General features: G+C 36.4%; 2 protein-coding genes and 1 pseudogene across 2 annotated transcripts in view; 2 read left to right on the forward strand and 1 right to left on the reverse strand.

Moving 5' to 3' along the window:
* The window catches only part of LOC135682121 (sorting nexin-13), a 29,908-nt gene extending 23,625 nt beyond the window's left edge, over positions 1-6,283 (forward strand). The window contains exons 29-32 of the mRNA XM_065196854.2: positions 135-203; positions 1,197-1,309; positions 4,077-4,128; positions 4,473-6,283. Coding sequence (XP_065052926.1) covers positions 135-203; positions 1,197-1,309; positions 4,077-4,128; positions 4,473-4,626 — 388 coding nt within the window. The 3' untranslated portion in view covers positions 4,627-6,283. The remainder of the gene's footprint in view (positions 1-134; positions 204-1,196; positions 1,310-4,076; positions 4,129-4,472) is intronic.
* Positions 5,939-9,105, reverse strand: LOC135682124 (pyridoxal phosphate phosphatase PHOSPHO2). Its single transcript, XM_065196859.2, has 2 exons — positions 8,553-9,105; positions 5,939-6,616 (listed from the first exon to the last, which is right to left on the reverse strand). The coding sequence occupies exons 1-2, from the start codon at positions 9,046-9,048 to the stop codon at positions 6,333-6,335; spliced, it is 780 nt and encodes a 259-aa protein (XP_065052931.1). The 5' UTR covers positions 9,049-9,105; the 3' UTR covers positions 5,939-6,332.
* LOC148958238 (uncharacterized) lies at positions 7,185-13,611 on the forward strand (annotated as a pseudogene).
* Positions 13,612-22,406: the final 8,795 nt, after the last annotated feature.

Consider the following 22,406-nt stretch of genomic DNA (forward strand, 5'->3'; position numbering starts at 1 on the left):
GAAAATTCAAAAGTCTTTGTCGCATTTCCTCCCACTCTGGTGCTGGTTTGTGTTTTGTAGCACTGGAAACTACAATATTAGCTCTTTTTATTACAGTAATCATAAATTCATGATATGTTGTTTCAATCTTGTAGAAAAATTGTAGAAAATGTGGATTACTTAACAAGTTCCGAACAGATAGTCGAATATGTAAAGACGTTTAGGTGAGAAATTGGCTCTCTTTTGTCTCTGTTTGTACAGAACTGTTTTTTTCGTAGACGATTGACTTGATCCCTTGATGCAATTTAAACCGTTTTAGACCCCGTTTACACGAGACCTGGACCAGATCGGATCCAAAAGTATCCGTACTCTTTTAGGTCCGATCCGGTTCAGATCCGCTCTCGTGTAAACGGGTTCTTAGACAATTATGCAACTAGAGTACTCTTCTGTTGTTCATACCCTATCGCTGTACAAGGTCGACTGATTGATTTCTAAAAATGAATCCATCCCCTCTCTTACAAGGAGCGCCCGTAAATTGCGTTTATGCTGTTTATTGCTGTTGCACCGGCACATAGCTGTTTGTCAATTTACTGTCGACTGGAATATATGCAATGGCGTAAGGCAAAAATAGAAATCTGATTTACTGTAATCATAGGTGCCGTCCTAAAACTTGCTTTTACTTGCATTTGTGTTAAAGAATGTCTTGTGTGTATATGAAGTCATTCCATGTTAATTCATGGAAAATCAATAGCACAATAAAGGAGAAATTTAGATCCAAAGGAGAAATATTTCGTCCAAACAAATATATATACACTGTCTTCTGAAGGAGGGGCTGGGCCAGCCAGACCCCCATTCCCCCTCCCCACGGCACTGTAATGTATTTATTTTGAGCCAGTTACACTGTAGAAGACATTTCTTAGCAGCAAATTATAATAATGTGGGGCATATGATAACGCGGGGACGGTCCCCTGGTAGGCCAGCCCACAGCCAATCGTGGGGATGCCTGGCCTGCGTGTCTCGCGCAAGTGTTGTATTGCGTTCCGATTTGTATCTGCACTACAAACTTTTAACGTTATTATTCATTGTCATGGTAAACCCTCATATCACATTTGATGTATCAATGACTTCGCATTGTCAATGAATTGGCTGATATAATAGAAAGCTTAATTTAAGGCATTATTCATTTTCTAACCACAAAACGCTTACCTTTCACTCAGGGATTCGTTTTGGCCTGGTGGTATTTTGGCAGAACCGTATCCTATCAGGCCTTATGATGTGTGCAGAAGAATGCGCATGGTAACCAAAGCCAAGATGTTTGGTAGCATTCCAGGTACTATATCTCATTTCCTTGCGTCGTCCTCTATATTTCTAAACAATGGCACAGAACGCATGCGTTATCAGAGTAACGCACATTCACGCATGGGCCACTGGGAAATGAAAATGGGAATTACACTTGAACTGTTTTTAGTAGCATAGATTAGGTGTTGTGATAATCAACATAAAGATTTTGACTATGTTTAGGCGTGTTTTGATTACTAACCAGGACCTGTGACGTATTGGGCCATGCCCCCACCTTTTTGCAAATCAAAGAGCTTTTTTCAAAATCTTTTTTTATGAGTGTTAAATTTTCCCTCACCTTTCCCTCCACTTTCTAACCTGTGTCGGTACCCATACTAACGATTATATTGTATACGTTTTACGGAGTCCCTTCACAGTCAAAAGTTACCGTCACGGCCGTATATAAGTAGGTTATTGGGGTGTAACTTTTTTAGGGAAATTGCCTGATGGAAGGTGAAATAGGAACAAAATTGTCTTCATATTTATTTTTGGCAGTCATTTTTTCTTTGCACGAGCCCCCATAGTCTTGAATATCGGGACACACAACTGATTACAGTTTAGCGATGACCCCCCATAAACTTTTTCATGTTTCATTCTTTAGCAACCTAGTCCTTGTTGGGCCTCTGCACAACTTTTAGCCACACATCTGTGCCATCGTCCACCTTCCTTGTCATACATTTCAGCCGTCGATATTGTAAACCAGTGTCTCATTGGATCTGATCTTGCCATCTCTTTGGAGGTTTGCCTAGGATCGATATACATAGCTTTGTTCTTCCTTCCATAGCCGAACCAGTTGGTTGTTCTTTTCTGTATTGAGTGAAGAATGCTCTTCTCTATAATCTTTTCTGGGTCGACATAGTAAAAGAATCGTCTTATGAACATTTGAACACCTAAACATTTATAACGAGAATTGAATGCTTATCATTATGCAGGCTTTAAACCTGACTGGAAAGTAAGAAATCTCTTTTCAAAAAGCTTCAGTTTCAATTGACATGCCATTGTATCGTTTACTATCGTTTTCATCGAAATATTCTTCGTTTCTTGATGATTACCAATTTATTTCTTTGTAAAGCAAAATTTCGGCCTTTTCGTATAATTTTTCTTCAAAAATCTCTTTAAGTGGTGAAGCTATCCAGTTGGCCAATTCTATTTTTAATATTTTACACAGCATCTTATGACACCTATTTCTTAATGACTTCTTAGCATTTAAGATTTTCGTAATGACGTCATGGCATTTAAGATTACTGTAACAATCTAAAGCTCCGGAATGGTGAAATTATCTGCTAACTACTTATTATATATTAGTTTTCAAGCTTATATTGATGTATTTGCAATTCCTGAAATTTCAAGGAATTTGACAATCAATATTTGTTTTGCATCGAACGAAAGGAGCTCAGATACAAAGAACTCCTTTCACTCTTCACCCCGTTCTTAAACTTTTTATTTTCTGGGAATTTTCTATGGCCTCAGAATACATTTAGGGATATTGCATCAAGCTGGCCCAATCTTTGCTTTTTCTTTTGATTTCTATGACCCAAAAGGTAATTTCGAAAGTGACTGATTAAATGTCTGAAATATATTTATAAGGTGAGAATTTTTTCGCTACTAAGACCTTTTTCAATAATCTCGAGTCTCGATTGTCTCTTTACACTTGTTTCCAAACTCTCCTGCCAACCTGTTATCTTGAGGAAATGATACACCTTTCATTATTGAACCGTTGTCAATGATACTCAAACTACGGCCTATCTAGTGACACTATTCGCTGAGATGAAAATTCTTGTCTGTCATTCGACTCCCTTTGAGTTATATACGGGTGTCCTATGAGAATAATGATATGTGGAACGTAGACCTTCATATTATTTGAGGTTTTGTTCGTCTTAATAAGAGATTGAAATATACAGTTTCTCCGTCTAGACACTGTAAACTTTGCTCCATATCTTAATTTTGTGGTACGACCTGTCTTTTCAAAGATAACTAGCAAAGCTATTCACTAACTTTTTAAGATCCAAATGTCAACTTTAGTCATACTTATCTGGTTTGGTTTCATAATCCAGACTATAGTAAGCCATGGTGGTTCTATGAAAGAATGAATTGACATGCTTTAGGTTTGTTTTTGTATGACAAATGTGTGCACTGTAATTATCAAAGCTATCTAAGGACACTGGTTTTTGCCCCTGGAATTTTATCAGCAGTCCAAAGAGTTTATTACCAAAACCAAATACAATGCAAATAATACCTCTTAGTGCAGGGCCTCCGACGAAGGGGGGGGGGCCGGTGGGGCTTGCCCCCCCCCCACTTTTTTGCAAAACAATAGAGTTTTTTCCAAAATCTTTTGTTATGGGCGTTAAATTTTCCCTTGGGCCCCCCACTTTTCAACCTTTCTCGGAGCCCATGTAGTACCAACACTTGAGCCAGGTTTTTCTCACTGTTATGTGTCTGTTGCATTTTATTATATTTTTTTACAGATCCTACATTTTACCCTGAATAGGAATAGCCATAGATACCATTTTTATCTTTGATGTATATGGGTTACATGCTGTGGACATTGAGTAATCTTGTTGAAGTTTTGTTGTTTGTGCCAACCTTTTTTGTAGTTTTTTGTAGCAAACAAAGTTAGGCTTTTTTATTATCAAAATATTTAATAATCGAATAAGGAACATCTCTATTTAGCTAGCTTAATGGTACAAACAACTTTAGTTAATACAATGTTACAAATTATGTAAGTTAGGTAATTTTTTTCTATAAACATCAATTCTTAGATGACCTGAAAAGATTTCTAGGAACAGAGGTCACTAGAGAAGGTGTTGGAAGGTAATACTTACGTTATTATCTATTACTTATTTGATTATATGATCTGGTCAATCAAATGTTGTAGAGGGACACACTTCCTACTTCGACAAGAGATGTCTGCTTTCATACCTGTCAAGTTCATGTTCCTTAATGCATAAGTTCTGTTGCTTTGCCATAATATTTCAATTCTTCTATTTTACTTTCTATTGGTCCTCCCTTCTGGAATGTGTGGACAAAGTCTTTGATTGCCTCAATACATGAAATGTTTTTGTAATTTTGTAGTATTTTGGTTTCTAGATCTCACTTCAGTTCTGAGTTTAGTTGCTTCTTACAGTAAAATCAATCATCAAATTTCTATTTTTCAGGATGTTTGACATGTTCCAGCATCTCAACTTGAACAAAAGACTCTTCTATGTACAATTTGAGTCATTACTAGAGTCCTTGTTCCCTGAAAACAAATTCTCAGATATTTTCAAGAAGATCCATTCAAGATCAGATGGAATTTCAGCTACATGCTAATTGATAAGTATCTAGAGAACTATGCTAGAAAATGTGGTTACCAATCATGGTACAAATTCATCAAATTGTAAATATATAGAACATTTTCAAGAAACATGATTGGTACAAATTCAAGAACAAATACAATTTCAAGAAACATGATTTGATGATTGGTACAAATTCATCAAATTGTAAATATATAGAACATTTTCAAGAAACATGAATTCTTTATGTTTGTGTCTTGAAATGCAAAATTACTCTCAACAAGGACTGTTTTTTTTCTATAGAATAGAAACCTAAAATAGAAGCCTTTTTTCCAGCTTGATTTTCCAGCTTGATTTTCCAGCTTGATTTTCCAGCTTGATTTTCCAGCTTGATTTTCTCAGTCTTTGATGCAATTTTCTTTAACCCTGGTGTTATAAATGTGTTCATTGCCAAGATAAAATTTGCAAAGAGAGAAACTTTTTAAACATACATCCAAACACAATCATTACTTTACAGTCACTGTAGGGTTTTTAAATCTTGAAGCCCTAAGGCCAACCTTCTATTCCACCCAGTGGCAGCTAGCACGAAAATAAGATGGTTCTAGAAAAGCAAAGAAATTTAGCAGAGCGAACCAGCTAGAGGAAGAGTGGCGCAGGGGCATGGACCCTGGAAATATTTGTTTTTTTAGCTAATAATATGGTCAAATTATCTTTCTTTGGCGGGTCAGAAGTTTTCATACAATACCTTGGTTTGTTTGACGTCATGTGATATTGGCAGCCTGCAGGGGTTAAATGGCTTCGCAGCATACACTAGAAAGAGGAATCTAGTACTGTGAATGCTTTTTTCATTGTTGGATTGTCGAAAGACAAACGGTTTTACATCATATTGAGTCACAAATGACAATGGGACAGACTTCTGCAGTACTGGATGAATAAGGTCTAGTACCTTGGTGTACATAAAGGGTTTATTCCATGCCAATCTTTCAACGAGAATTAAGATAAGGAGGGTCAGAATTAAGATATGGTGTATTCAGCTGCACTTCACTTTTTTGTCATTAATTCAATTATCATAGAAAAAGGCAAAATCATACAATACAATAATATTTTGAGCTTTCAAAATAATATGGTACTAGACTGGTACCACTAGTACTGCTGCAAGCCGCCACCTTTTTGTTGATAAGAATGATTTGCATGCATATGCGTGCTTGTTTTGATAGTATCTTAGTGGGAGAGAACAAATTCCACTTGCCTTGGTAGTAGGCAATGCTCAACTTCCAAAGTAACCTTTGCGAAAACATGCTGTGTAAAGCCAATAAGATCAGGAGACTGCACCCAAGGCAACAAAAAACTGAAGAAAATAGAGGTGGCCATTAACTTTTCAACATTATCAGTTCTTTACTATGCAACATTTACTGTAACATCTGCAGTTAGTCTGTAATAATTTAAAGAAATTAATGTATGCTTTAATATTATCAGTAGCATAGTGATGGGGGGGGGAGGCAAGAGAGGCCACTCAGATGGTAAAGAATTTCTTCGAAAAAGAGTGTTTTCTGGCTTTTCAAAGATTATGGGCACACATTATGGGCACTCATCTTGCCCCCTCAAATCTTACCCTTGATGTAATCTTACAGTACTGTAATAAACTGTATATTATCAGTGACCAGTACTAAAATCTCAAGAGTATTAGTGAGTTATTTTTGGTGTCTTTTATTTCGTTTCAATCCTGAAAACATTCATATTATGTCAGCTTGACAAGAGTGATAGTAAATTGGCTTCCATTTCTTCAAATGTGCTCCAGCTTTTGCACTTAGGGAAGTTTTGCGAACTGTCTTTCTTGTGAAGATGATTCTGGTGCTTAAAAATCAGCTTCTGGAGGCTATAACCTTCTCTGCAAAGTACATAATCATCTCTATTCAATGAGGCTGCACCACAATAGTCTGCTGTTCCATCCCCAATATAAATTTTGGTCAGATATTGTTTCCTTTGTGCTTCTTCCAACTTTTTGATCGCATCTGAGAGGACATGACCTGGTAGCAATACAAAGGCAGTAGAGAAACAGTATAGAAAATGATTGAGAAAATTGAGAAAAGTTGATAAATAGTTAAGAAATTTGTTTAAGGCCCAAGTGACATCTGTTTAAGGCCCTTCTTTGTGATATCTACATCACTGATTACCTCAACTCTCTGCAGCGCAAGCCCAGATGTGAAACAAGTATGGCTTGCAGGTGATGCCTCTGCTGCAGGAAAGTTGCAGTCACTGGTATCATATTTTGACAACTTATTAGCTGAAGGAAATAAATTTGGCTATAATGTAAATGAAAAAAGCCATGGTTGATTTTGAAGAATGAAATAGATCACCAAGAAGCCAAGCAAATATTCAAAGCTATGAAATTCAAATTACAACCATGGGGAGAAAGACACCTTGGAGCAGCTATAGGAAGCTTTAAAGAGTAGTACATCAGTGGAAAAATGGATCAATGGATAAAGGAGTTAAATAACCTATGTGAGATTGCTAAGTCCCAGCCACAAGCAGCCTATTGTGCTATGTCAAAGGATACAAGCATAAATTCACCTATTATTTCAGACAATTCATAACATGAGTCATTTGTTGAAACCATTGAGCAATCATATACATCATAAGGTATTACCAGCAATATTCGGATGTGAAATCCTCAGAGATCTACAGGATACATTATCCCTTCCAACAAGGCTTAGGGGTTGGGTTTTAAAAACAGGCAAGGAGAAGCTCAGGAAGGATACCTCGCATCAAAATCCATTAGCGCATCTCCGGCATCATTATTAAATCAACAAAAATTAGATGAAATTCCAAAAGAGGAGGAGGTTTAAGAGATAGCAAGGAATTTCAAGAACCAAAGAATAACAAGCTCAAAGATAAAGCCTTGGAACTGGAAGACAAACTTCCAAATACCATGAAAAAAGCAGTCACACTTGCAAAGGACAAAGGAGCTTCCAACTGGCTGAATGTTCTTTCTTTGAAAGAGGAGGGTTATGGGTTAAAGAAAGAGGAATTTCTAGGAGTTTATACTTAAGATACAATATGCCAATAAAAGGACTGCCAAGTAGGTTTCCTTGCCAACAACCCAATCCATGCCATGAACTGCAAAAAAGGTGGATTTATCCACATGAGGCATAATGACTGAAAGGACCTTGAAGCTGGCCTACTCTCTGAAGTATGCAAAGACGTTGCAACTGGGCCACTGCTGCTCACTGGTGAAGCATTATCATCTCCAGCTCATTATGAAGATAGTGCTTGCCTGTATTTAAAAGCCAGAGGGTTCTACCGGCTGGCACAAACAACATTTTTGATGTGAGAGTGATTAACCTGAATTCCAAGTCACAAAATAATTTGACAACAGAAAGAATTCTAAAAAATGCAGAGAATGAGAAAAAAAGAGCTTATAGTCAACGCATCATAGAAGTAATGCATGAAACTTTTACACCATTAGTTTTTGGGACCAATGGCTCTATGGGTGAAGAATGCCAAATTTTCCACAAGAAACTTGCTTTGAAACTATTAGCAAAATTTAACAAGAACTATTCTGAAGTGATCAGTGACATTAGGACTCAAGTATCCTTTTGCTTAATAAATTCTAGTTTGCTATGCTTTATACTGAATGTAGATGTGTAGGTTTTTAGATAATTATTTTTGGAAATTTGTTTGTAAGTTTCGACGGATGATATTGAAATGATATTATTACAAAAAAGTTGGAATGTTTGTCATGGGCAAAAAATTTTAACCTATTTTGAGGCCCATGTTTTTTCTAACATATTGTTATTTTAAAAAAAGTGTAGTGCACTTGGTTTTCCTTCGCGGAAGAAGTAAACTTAATTTTTTTAGCAAATTTATCTACAATGCACAATTTGCAAACTTTCCAACCTTGTTGGCTGTTTCACGAGTTAAAGCAAGTTCAACCTTTCTGCTACAAGTGATTGCACTACCAACCTTTGCAAAAATCATTTGGGCAATATGCACAGTCTATAACATGCGAATGGAATCTTTGAACTTCTAAGGAACCTTTATCAGTCCACACTGCCGGATAAGTGAGAATATTTTTGAATGTCGACTTGTTGATATCCGCCATATTTAAAAGGATGTCGATGAAATATTCATTTGAGTGGGACACTATAATTAAATCAGATTTTTTCAAGTTCACAATTCTTGAAAACATTTGCTTCACAGTTTTAGGGATTTCTAATTGATAAATACAGCTATCGATATGTTCACGAGTCCTTCCATGCTTGCCAGAAATTTTGTCTAGAATCGAATGCATCGTTTCTCCCCAACCTTTTCCTTCTGATCGATAGGTCCTTGCAGTTGTTTTTAAATCAGGAAACATATCTATTATAACAGAATCAGTGTTGCCATCGATTAGAGTGTTGTCAAAGTCAAACACAACAAGATTTTCCATTTTTAAGCTTTTATTTTGCTGCTGTTGCATTGCTCCCTTTTCTCCACGACAAGCCTCCTTGCCACTTCGAGCACCATACAGAGGCTGTCTGAAAGATGCCGAACGGGAACAACAAGGGGTAGATTTACTTCCCTTTGACGCCAGGCATTGGAAAAAAATACCTTTTTGTTTCTCATTTACTGTGGAATCTCCATTCTACAAAAGATAAAAATATATTCAATAAATGAGCACAGAGATAAAATTGACAAAGAGAAGGGCGTCCAAGGTACAGGGTGGGGGCTAAATTTTGGCTAAGCTTCTGCCACAAGCACATTCTTATTGGTACCCTTGGCTAGACAAATTTTTACGAAAATTGTACCCATGGCATCATCAATATTGAAAAACGATACTCTTGGCTGAATTCATTTGCCAACCATTTTAATTAGCAGATATCGCAAAATTGTTGGTTTAAACTCGGAAATGTCAAAGGTCGATTTGTTTTTTATTTACGTGTTTATTATAAACAGGAAGAAAATCCAACCTTCAAAGGTCTTTCCCTAGACCAATATTGTCAAATATGATATCCTTTGCTAGCCTTGGTTTGACCAAAAATTTTAGAAAGTGTACCCACCGGAGATCTTTGAATCCAATGTAAAAACACTACTTTAAATGTATGTCCTTGGCATTCCTGGTTGAACCATAAAGGATACTGTATCATGATGGCCCATTGGGTGGTCCAAACTACTACCAATTATGATACAACTGTCTAGATTTTCCTAAATGCCAGAAAAGTTCATACTTTGGTCGCCTTGTCTCTATACCACAGGAGTAACTTCAGCCGGATAGAGAGCTTACTCTTTCACCACTATGTCATTATGTCCTGAACATGTTTTTAGCCCTGAGTTGGTTGGAATATATTTGGAAATATAAGTATCATTGTAACGTGAGGTGTGATAAAAATCTGTCTTGTAATGGCCTAAGACCATCCAAATGCATGAAATTTCTATATGCGAATTCTTTGTAATCTTCTGAAAGCATGGCCTTTTGAACGACACAGAGTCTGTTTCATATGTTTCAGAAAAATGACACTCAATGATAAATAGGGATATGATATAATGAAGACATTGCGTTTAAACTTTTCATCAATATTTTGATTTTTCAGGTATCATTTTATGTTCGTTTATGTCCATTGAAATGCTTCATCTTTATCTATACTACGCATATATTCAGGGCTCTATAGATATCAACAGTGTAGCTGGGTAGACAATAGGTAAACCTGCTGCTCCCATCTCTTTTTCAAGTAGAGAAAAAAAAACAAATATGTTCCCTAACCAAGTACCCCGGTAATCAGCAGTGACGGAAATTCAGGCTTTCATTTGGGAGGCCTCAGGCCTGCGATTTTCCGACAAGATAACATCATGGACCATGCCTAATTTTAAATAAACTGCACATTTTGATAAAAATAGTTTATTTTTGATGGGACTCTTTAGAAATCTTTGCTGAGCACGCCATAATTAAGAAGCAAAAAGAAAAATCCAGTTATAATTTTTGATATCAAGATCGATATCTCATCTAAGTCGATATTTTATCTTGTTTTCGTCAGTGAGAAATACGTTTGAAAATAACTTTTATTCAGAAGAATCCGATGGAAATTTTGGCTAATCTTTACGGAATTGAAATTAAATATACAATTCACAAGCAGTTTTGATTTTGGTCATGTATTGTTTGATTGATTATTTGGTAATGGCTAATATTATATCAGCTATGCTATGCTCAAATTTTGCAAAAAGGGCACAGAGAAATTATAGATGCCCCTGGGGTAAAAAGGAAAATGCAAATCACCTGCGAGCGAAGCGAGCAGAAAATTTGGCAATTACGCCCCTTAGATTAGCTTAAAATTCCTTTTCAGAACCATTTCTTGGAGTAAATTCGACACGTTAAACGGTTGTCAATTATCCGACGAAAGCCCGAATTTTCCCCCATAATTTCCGCCCCTGGTTATCAGTCCCTTGTGTTCCTTAATTTGCTAATATTTGTTGTTTTTCAAATACGAACAGATGAATGATTTGACAAAATAGTAGCAAGCTATCAGGGGCGTCGTGACCGGGAGGTGTGGGGGGAGTCACACCCCGCAATAGTATCTCAATAGGAAATTTAAGGTAAAATCCGCTCGGTGGAAGAAACGCTTTAATTATTTCAGAGGGATATCGAAAGGATCAAGCAAAGGTAGTTGCTCCGTTGGTTAAATATGATATTTCTTGATATGAATGAAGGTAAACAAACTAATGATTTGAAGATTTGAAGATTGCTTGTTGGCAATAAATCTAAAAATCCAGGCCCTCTTTAGGTAAAATTGTGCCTTTATTTCTCAGTAGAATCTCCTAAAGTTTCTCAGTTTCTCAGTAGAAGCGTCAACTGCAATTCACTATGAGCTCCAGATTTTTTTTAACATTCAAAAGGCATGCTAAGATGGAAAGAGAGATCTAAATTGACAACCAGTTGTGCTTCTTACCAAGCATTAGAAGTACCTGACAATCTGGTATTTCTCAAGACCACGGCGAAGTTGTTGTTTTTATCTGCTATAAAAATTTTTGTAGAAAAATAATTATTTTTAAAAGGATTTGGAGGATTGCTTCAGTGAATTTGCTAAAAAGAAAGCATTTTCCAGGGAACTAGAAGAATCAAAATTCGAATATACTCTTTGCCTGTCCCCTTACGATTTCAGCACAATATTTCGCTCCGGTGCTTACCAGTCTCTTACATTTGTGAACTTTACTTGCCTGAAACTTTATATAACTCTGGATTGAATGAAGTGCAAAATTGCTTTTGAACAAGCGTATAGCCTTGTACTTGAATTTAATCAATGTACTGAAAAACTGAAAGGAACAGCTGTTGTTGGTAACTTTGATCCATACATTTTGAATGGCCTATTTCGATCCACAACTGGGTATATATATTTCCTAGCGTAGAGTTTTCGGTCTATGTTCTGACGTTTTAAACTCTGAAGAGTGTCAGACGAAAAGCTTAAGTTTAATAAATGTTTGCTTTTTCAAAGCCATTTACATTTTGAATGGTTTATTCTCGTCAATACAATAAAGCTTCATGCACAATGCAGTGAGTTCACTTACCTGCCTTCCCAGAGACATCCAAAGTGCCAACTAAATCAAAGGAGATCATTTCCTTTTTATATATTTTGTATAAACTGACAGAAAACCCTAAATGAAGATTACCTGCGTATAGGCAATACACTAGAACTAGGTCCATTCTTAATCTGTCAAAATGTCCTAGTTTGTTGACAAAAAGCCGTATTTGTGACAGCTCTAATAAATACACCCAAGCATAGACATTAGAAATTGAGGCTGGCACCACAATGTTTCCAAACTCCAAACTAAGTTGAAGCAATTACAATTTAGCATAATATCATTAAAGCAAACTGAATAATCATGGCAAATTATTTATGTTACATCTACTTTTTAAGCAATATATGTGTATATTTGGTTTTAGTTACACAATACTTTGCTCAACGTATTTCGCCAACGTATTTATCAAACTACATTTCAACTGTCAATACCATTTATCGATGCTCGTCAATAACAATATTTAAAGCTTACCCGCTGTGTTCAAGTTACAGGGTATGGGCATTCATGACAAAAAGTTATAACCTTCAAATTCTTAATTATTTTCCTTCAAGCGAATAATAGAGAATTTCTTGGTGAATTCTCTTTTACTTCAAATTTGTCCATGAAGCTGTGTGAATCATAAACATAGAACGTCATAGGCTCACCGACGTTGAAATGGAAAGATAGTTAATTGCATGCACAGTATGAGACTTTGCAACATGACACTGGGCAGCGCAAACTGTTGCATCTATTGTTGTATTCATATGAAATTCAATAATTGTTTAAAATCTAATTACTAAATCCTAAACCTTAGAATTTCAACCTTGCTGTTTGATGCTCAACGAGATTACAATGCATTGACAGTCAAATACCAGTTGTATGACATCTAGGGAACTAAAGGTACAAGATGCAATCAAGAATGAGATGAAAAGCATCATTTCAGGTCTAAAACTACTGGACTGAAACTGGAGATAACAACTAGAATGGTACCCGATTGACTTTTAAAAAATCGCTGACAAACAGTGATGAAAATGAGACTGCAAAGTTTTGTTTCTTCTAGAACGATTCTCGAATTACGTAAACTGCAGTTTCTATTGTGTGATCTAACAATTATGAGGTTCATCTGCTAACTTGCAGCAGAATTACTAACTCCGTTTTATCATTAAGTTACGCAAAATGTTCATCTTTTTAGTCTCTTCTCCGTCTTTTCTATTCGTTACTCTTGCTGTTGATATTGCATGATTTGAAACAAGCTGACTTCAAGTCAACATTTCAAATGCTCTTGTTCAGCGTCGCCGAAAACCTACAAGGCATGCAAGAGCATTGGGTTGCCTCGTATACTTGGACTCTTCGTTGTTTTACGGCCAACTTCGGGCAGTTCAATTGCACGGTCCTAGATTTCCATTTCGTTGGTTGACAGCAGCTGCACATCTTCTGGAACTCATGGCTTACTTCGTTTATATTAGCTAACCCTGGTTTTGAGCTGGAAAGACAATATCCCTTGCAACCAACACCACGAATTGCTTTCTCGATGCATCCTGCGCCATATATTCTCATAGTTCCAGGTTTTGGACTGCATTTAATGTCTCTGTAATTTTTCTGGGTTCCTTTCTCTGTGTTGGTGGTCTTTGATGTACAGAAACATGCAGCAGCCATTGCAAATAGAATGTACACAACAAACAGATTCATGGCAGTATAAATTTTGCACCTAGAAAATTTGGAAAAGCATCGATAAGTACTCAATTATTTTCAGATGAGCACAATTTCAACTGCTAAGGAAAGCTCGTAAACAAACTGTGCCACATACGGAGCTGTGGCTAAACTAACAGGTGCGTCGTTTATTACCCCCCAAAGTCATGGGAAAACCACTGAATAAGAGTCTGCAGGTAGTGAAGTTGTTGTTTCTCTGAAAATCTTTTTAACACGAAATAAACAATCTTCTGTATTTAAAGCAGGGAAAATTGAAGTAATTTTTTACACCAAACCAATTTGAGGGTGAATCTCTCAATATAACGTCAATCTCGTAAATCAAAAATAAAAGCGAAAAGGCAAACTTGCAAAATAGAGGAGATTGCAAAGGAATCACGGAAAAATCCGAACAAAATGAATACTTAAAATCGAACCCATAATGGAAATATGTAAATTTGAATTCAAACGTGTATATATAATATATAACTTAATACGATTTAAACATGCAAATCTGCAACATCTAAGAATATTTGTAGACATATATTTAAATTGTTTCTGGCTTGCCTGTTTAGTCTTAAAAAATGATCACCGTAACCATTATCAGTTTTCATTAATGACAATGTTCAGTAACAGATTACAATATTCGAAACTACATGTCAAATCTGTTTTCTTGTAAAGCATGAAATTACAAGAATAAAATAAATGCAACACGATTGATGAACATGGTATTGAATAACGCCAAAGAATTTTCCGTGGTTCAACTAAAGCAACGCTTTTATATCATTCTTTTATTTATACATAGACTAGGCCATTATAAGTTTACTGCATTAAGTTTTCTGAAAGAATAAGCATAAGATCTATTGGAAGAAAGAAAACATGTGTTGTAGTAGTATGCATGATGGTAATATTCGTTATGCTTGAATATGTTATGGTAGTATTTGTTTCAGTTGTATACGGTTGGGATAGTAGACGTTATGATAGTATCGTTGTGCAATTTACGTAAGTTCTAGTATGTGTTGTGGTAGTTTTCGTAGAATCATAAAGAATTTGATAATATACGCTGTGGTAGTATGCGTGGCTTTAGTATACGTTACTAAAGTGTTTCGTGTTATTGGTATCCGTCATATAGTATACGTTGTAGTAGAATACGTTGTCGTATCATACTTCTTGATAATATCATATGTTTGTCGTATCATATCATATGTTTGATAGCGTAAAATTATGATAGCATAAGCTGTAATAGTTATACATAATGATAGATTAAAGCATTATGATAGTATATGTTCCTTGTAGTATACGTGAGAATTATTTACGTTCTTGCAGTATGCGTGATTGAAATATACGTTGTGGTAGTGCACATTATTGCAACGTATGATATGACTGTATCGATTGTTACATTGTGGTAGCATACTTTGTTGTAGAACTCTCTTTTTATTATAAAGGACATATTTCTTTGCATGTGAAACAATGTTTATGAAAACTACCAGAAACGAGGCCAACTTAACGAAATGGTTTCGCCATGAGTAAAATTTAATCTCTCAATACTTGCTTGAGGCCGAAGTTTGAAACGATGCATAAAAATAAGGGGTCTGTTAGTAACTAGTCACGATTTTGGCTTCAGTTAGTCAAAAGTTCTTTTTAGCAAAAAACTTCTGGCTTTAATGTTTCAAATACCAAAAGCAAGATGCCTTTGAATTCTAAGTTGCAAAATAAAATAGAAAATATTGTCCTGTACCATACCCAGAGCAGGTTAATCTATTAAGGGATATTTGAGGATCCAAGGGACAGGCGCTATTATTCAAAAGACACAACTCAGGGGATGTGCAAATATTACGTAATCAGAATAGGCAATATTGGAAAAATCCCCTTTCCCCAAATTATGATTTAACAAGCTTTAACAACTAGCCGTAATGACCGTAAACTATTGTGTTAATCTCCAATCTTTGATTACGTAATACGTGAACGTTCCCAACAGCCAACCCCTCGATAATTTTATCCAGTTACAACCATTCTGAATGGAAAGAGCACAGGGTAATGCTAAGTTAATTTTTCCAAAGTGCGAACCTTCTCAGTTATTCGATATCAGACACTCGAAATAATTCGCATTAGTCATGAGTCAAGAACCTAATTTGCATTTGTCATAAGTCAAGAAACGAATATGGTTAGTGACAATTATTGGGTTTCACAGAAAAACAGTCGTTAGTCAGTCGGCAAAAGAGTCTAAGTGCTGAGTCAGCTAGTAAAGGCCCCTTCTAGGCCCCCAAACAGACATTTAATAAATTCTAGCATTGCGCACTTGCTTGAAAAAATTACACGCTTGCCAGGTTTGAAGTGTGAGTGTAGACCTTCTGGCTGCTACCACAGTTATGACACTGCTGTCAATAACACAAAATATGCTATTTTGAAAGATTTTGGGAAACCATGCAGAATATACCGATAGAACTTTCGCCTGCAATGAATCTTGCAACTGCGGTGAATTGGGAAACTTTGCAATTAACTTAAATTTTGTTAAATTTGAAGGTGAAACTAAACATTTTATGCAAACGAACTTTTGACAGGTCAATTGATGGTTGAAATCACTTTAAGTTCTGTGGGAAGATTATTTGCTTTTTGAAAGCTTTCAAGTTTTCCGAGGAAAATAACTTGAGTCAAAGGGCGCACTGTGAAATAAGCCCCCATCTTGGCTTGCAAAATCCCTTAAAAAAACCTTATAAAAAATCCCTTCCAGAGTGGGGGTTTATTCGAGGGGGCTTATACAAAAGGGCAATTCAAGGAACTACGGTATCTGATTTTAAAGCATTTGTTCTTTCAATTTCCTTGACTGACAAACCTATTCAATTTGGATACAAACATTGAGTCGTTTTTTAGGTAAAATGACAGTATTGAGACGTTCCAAAAGCACTGGACGAGACAAGTCCCTCAAATGAAAGCCTTGCTTTGAGCATGTTAAGAATGTCGGGTACCAATTCATCTTAATTCAATAAGACTTGTACCCTCCCTGGGCTGTAGCTACAAGGAAGATGTCGGATAAGGGTCTGGCCCCTCTTCGAAATGGATGGTTGACCCACTTTGTCGGAAAAGTGGACCTAGACACTCAACTTTAGCCCAATAGCTAAAGAAGAAACTGCCTCTACTCATCTCTAACAAATGTTTCGGGGAAATAATGTGCATGAATTATTTCTTGCGCGGCATATGGTCGGTTTTCTATTTCAACCATTATAACAAGGCCCTCAAAATGCTTTCTTTGATTTATGATATTGCTTTACTGCATAACAGGCTTCAAAACAAGTATCTGCTCTTCTGAAGATCTGTTTGGTACATGAGGAACTTTTAAGTCGAATCGAAATGATACCACTTCGTCCAGTAGGCAGCTATATGGTTAGATTTCCGTTTATTGCTTACATTCACATTTAGAAATTATTTACACAAAACTATAACATTTGAGTATATATCCGCTGTTGCTGATATTCGAGCGGGTATGATTGTCTATAATCGGCCAGTACGCCAAGTATATAATTTTTTGGCGCAAATTTTCGGTGCATAGCAGGACAAAAATCGTCCGCGCTCGGTCACCTTCAGCTGCTACACCACTGCAGCCAAATCACAGCCACAAAATAAACGGTTGATTTCTCGGCGTAAATATATTGAAATGACCAGAGAGGGGGAAAATACATCATACAACTGACATTCCCTTCGTCGCTCATTGCGAACCTGTGGATATTTTTAAATATCACTGGTTTATAATAACAACATAATCGGGCATAATTTTATTGCACTTAATCGGGCAATCATTGCGAAAATTTAAACACCAAGAGATCGTATTATGTTACATTGACATTCCGTTAACAATATCAATAATAAAAAGAATGTATTCTATCAATAAATGTCCACTATCGGAATGTGAACTCAGACAAACGTTTCTCTTTCTGAGTGTTGTTACTGCTTCAACAAAATGCAATCAACCCTAATATGCAGTATTACGGCGTATATACTTTCATAAATATTCCAAATGCAGAAAATAATTATATGTTTTTGTCTCAACTAAGTGGTGGAAACCAACATGTAGAGCTTATTTGGTAAAGTATGTGAATTTGCAACCACTTTGATCGAAGGCAATGATTTTCTATATTTAACTTGCACGCCATCGTGAGGCCTGTGCCTCAAAATGAATCTCTAGCTATTCTTCATTTTAAGTTGTGGATTGTTTTTTAGGGAAGATGAACATTGCTTATGAAGAGAAACTTAGGCCGATGGGGAGATGCATTTGATCACAGTTGAAAACAAACACTTACGTATTGCTTGCCTCCAGGCTACAGGCAATGTCTCCGTTGTAGCTGAACGTTGTAGTTTACTTCAGGATCACACAAGCAGTTTGATAACGAGCAAATTTATCACTCAGAATCTTATAAATCGGATTTATGTCATCAGCCACTAAACTATCTACTGGTACTGGTAGCCAATCATGCTCTCAGACAGCATAAGACGAAAATAGCAGCTTTCACCACCAGTAATTCTTTCAAAGGAACTAGACATCCGGCCCCGTATCAATTTCGTTGGTATATATAGTTACTTGGTCGATTAACCTTGATGCTGCCTTTTATCACCTCGAATCTTGTGTGGATGCTAAAAATAACAGACTTACCAGTGTTTGAATAACTCGTATCACAAGTGATCTGGAAACCACCTTTGTGCCATGTTTCAGCCTCTGTTTTCTCTTTCATTCAAATAATCATTCCATACTGTCTCGTTATTATCAAACAAGTTGATAATGTGCAGCAATTCCTGTGTAAATAATGTAACTTGGCTATTCAAACTGCTTCTTAATTGCACTGAAGGAATGAACTAAGTTAGGATATCGCTTTTAGCCACAATATATCTATTTTCAAATCAATGCCAGGGATTGGTTCAACTGTTGTCTTCTTGGAAAATATATCGGCAAAATATTAGTCATCAAGGCGTGGCATGTTAGTGAGATGTTCACAAGCGTGCAAATATGCCAAAAATGAAGATTCATTTCCAGTGATTGTTGAAGCTGTTTGTTGTCGATATTCCGTAAGTTCACTTGTATTAGTCTATGATTTCATACACTTTGAGGTTATACCACTTAATATCAGGAGAACATTCCATTTGCAACTTTATGAATGCATAATAATGATAATGAGACTAAATTTTAATTTTTGGAGCAGTTACAAGCTTTTCACAATTTCTTTGAAAATATTTCATTCCTGGGTTTCAAATGTTTGTGTAGGGTTCCATTGATGTTTTTAGATTTTTCGCCTTACTTGTAGCTCAAAAGGTATTATTTGACATGGGTTCTTGATAACAATTTGGACACTCCCATAAGCGTTCCATAGATTTCTCATGGAAACCAATTTTTTAGTTTCCTGATCATGAAGATGACGTCAGCAAAGTAGTCGAATTGATATCAAAGATTAAAATGGTTCTATTGTTACTTCGTCTTTCGTTAACCTAAGTCAGTAGGGCTGAGTTAAGGCTTTTTATTTATCTGACTTTTTTATATGATTGTGATCAATTTTTTAACCATTTCTCTTCTTTTCGCTTTTATTAGGTCTTCGATCTGAAATTCGTGATGCCTGCTCTCTCTGTTGCATGACATGCCTTCGATTGTATAGCAGTACGCAGGCATCTCAGGCGCTATGGGTGCCACTTGGAGAGCGTCTGCAACACAAAGAGGAACCATTACAGTTAAAGTGGCTTTTAAGAAAATAATTCTAGGCCCTATGAGAATTTAAGAAAGTTTAGTTAACTATTTTTCTGTCTTTGCCTACTTAAATTCTTTCTGGGTTTCAACAATGCCTATATTTCTCTTGACTGAGACTAGAATCAGTACCTACACTGAATTGTTAATGCCTCAATAATGCCCATACTTGGCCATGCTGAAGAATCAAGTAATAATCTAAAATACCAAGTTAAGGAAAAATTAGCTTATTTTTGTATAGAAAGTTCTAAGAAAGTTTAAGCATTGAAAAAACCTAGACTGCTACTAAAGACCGAGATACAACTTTTTGTTTGGGGGAGGGGGGCAGCCCTGATAAATAGGTGTAGAAACAGCCATATTTTACGAATCAAATGTATTTTACTTACACCAGCTACGTTTTTTGGGGGGTGGCTAAGGCCGCCTGACCCCCCTGCCACCTTCCCCCTAGACCCCCGGTACCTCGGTCCTTGCTGCTAACAAAGTTTGATTCTATTGCAAATTTTCTTATAACTTGTAGACTCACTACGAAAGTAAGTGTCTCCTTAAGACAAACTTGATAAAGAAGGAAATAAATTGAAGATTTGAAGGTATTGAACACCGGCTTACGTAGATGGGGGTCAACGTTTTAATTTCTTACATAAAGAAAAGGGACCACTAGTTGTATCATGATGCGACTTGGGTGCTTTTTCTGAATTTCTATGACCGAGCTTTGACTTCCGAGCGAACCTTTCAAAGATGCCTCTTGTCTGATGTTTTAACTGACCTCTTTTTGCTATACCTTCCATATTTTTCCTGTTTGAAAAAAGAAACGAGGAATAATGCTTATCGTAGGAAAAAGAAAAAGTTTTCCAGTTTCAAGTAAATTTACAATCTCTCTTCATCAACTGAGAAACCAAAATAAAATCATATTGTATCATTTGTTTCTTGAAAACTTTTTTGAGTTTGAAGATGATATCATGAAAAAAAGGCACGAGACAAGGATACATTCTTAGGTTATAGTGTCTGTAAATACACTTCAGAAAACAAATTCCCAACTTGTCATTTTTTAATCAATAATTGCCCCTGCTTAATGTTCATGGCCTACTTTAGGCCAAATTGACCACATGGAACCATTATTGACTGAGATTAACCCTCGGTAACTAGCCGTTACTGAGCAACTGACCAACATTGTATGTGATTTCTTATCTCTGACCGTGGCTAGCTGCTCTCGAATGTCAAATCGCAGGCAATTACGTTATGAGACCGGAAAAGCGCGGTATGGTAATATTTGAAAAGCATGGAAACTGAATATGCGTCACTGATTGGAACTTTGATTGGTTAGCTTAAAATCTTTGACAGGTTAATACAGTAGAAACACTCCATACCTTAGACAAATTCTATTAGCTTGTCAACTTTTCTATCGGATTTAAGCCTGGTTTTCATAAATCGTTATTCGTCGGCGATCATCCCCGATACGGTTTCCTGATGGTCTATGACAGTTTATGATTGTCTGCGATGGCTTACGATATATAAAAACCGGGCCATCGGCAAGCATTCTCGATGGTCATGGCAAATATAAAAAAGTTGACTTTCCCGACGCATCCCGACAAACAACAGCAAAAAGGACGGTAGGTCAAGAATGTAATGTAATAACTTTACATAAGGGAGGCCAGGGAGGCCTACATTTCAAATAGGTCTTCACAGGTGGGCACATAAATAGTTTTCCATTTCCTAGAATAAATATTTGTATTCAGTTATTTTCGTAATTCCTCTATTCAAAAAAATCCTCCTGCGCCAAACACCATCTCTTTCCAAAATATGACATCTACTCAGGGGCGGATCCAGAGCAAATTTGAAGGGTAATTGAAGGCGCTGAAAAATTTTCAAAAAATTGTGACGAGAGTACGCTGTATACAACAATTTTGGATCCATTTTCAGAATATCAACATATCTTTGAGGTAATCCTGTTAATTTAAAGTTATGTCGAGTTTCGCAGAAATAGCGTAAAGAAATCACGAGTGTATATCTGACAACATAACAAAACTCAATAATAATAGCGAACACAACTTCAGCAAGCGAGACACACTAAACTCATTACAGTCACATGATGTATAACCGCTTTTGCGGAACAGGAAGCGGATGTAGATACGAATCAATATAACAAAAGATAATTATTGTTCAACAGTCCCCCTTGATGAGTATCTTCTCTTAGTCCTTTAATCTAAGACCCATCAAGTTTCGCAATTTTTCAAACTTTTCTTTAGGCAGCGCTTTAGTAAGGATATCTGCAATCCTCTTGATCTTAAAAATCCATTTGCAGCCAACAGCATTCTTGTCAGGTCGTAAATCAACTAGCTCCCAAGTGTTGTTCTTGGTTAATGATTCATATTCACTGTCAATGGCGTCCTTCCACTGTGTTGCGAATTTACTGTTCAATGCTTCTTGTAGACTTTTAGGCTCTTCACTGTCCTGCACTGCAATATTTGCACAGTCCAAATCTTCATGTTGCCACCATTCACCCGTTATACTTCCTAATCTTTCAGGAGCAACTCTGTTTCTTTGAGGTCTTTGATGCAGTTCTTCTGGTACAGCATTTTCTTCTTCTTGATTCTCTGCAAGTTCTTCATTATCTTTACTCTTGTTGGCATCTTGTACGGCCTTGAAATGCAAAGCATCAGACGATAAATCTTTCTTGTCAGTAGTTAACAGTTCTGTTAATCCCTTTTCATTGTCAAACAGTTTGTGTTCGAAGGAATTCTCCAGAAATATGACATCACGACTTCTTATCATCTGCTTTGTTTCAGGATTGTACAACTTGTATCCTTTACAGCCAAAAGGGTAACCAACAAAGATACAATGCATAGACTTTTTGTCCAGTTTGCTTCTTTTTTGGTCTGGCACAT

This window comes from Rhopilema esculentum, chromosome 16 (assembly GCF_057945365.1).
Source record: "Rhopilema esculentum isolate cy_ngs chromosome 16, ASM5794536v1, whole genome shotgun sequence".
In the NCBI taxonomy this organism is placed as follows: domain Eukaryota; kingdom Metazoa; phylum Cnidaria; class Scyphozoa; order Rhizostomeae; family Rhizostomatidae; genus Rhopilema; species Rhopilema esculentum.

Excerpts from the sequence above, each read along its gene's own strand:
- LOC135682124 (XM_065196859.2), bottom strand. The coding sequence starts at position 9,048 with ATGCAACAGCAGCAAAATAAAAGCTTAAAAATGGAAAATCTTGTTGTG. Across the intron at positions 6,617-8,552 it reads CCCAAATGATTTTTGCAAAG|GTCATGTCCTCTCAGATGCG; the intron begins GTTGGTAGTGCA and ends TATTGCTACCAG.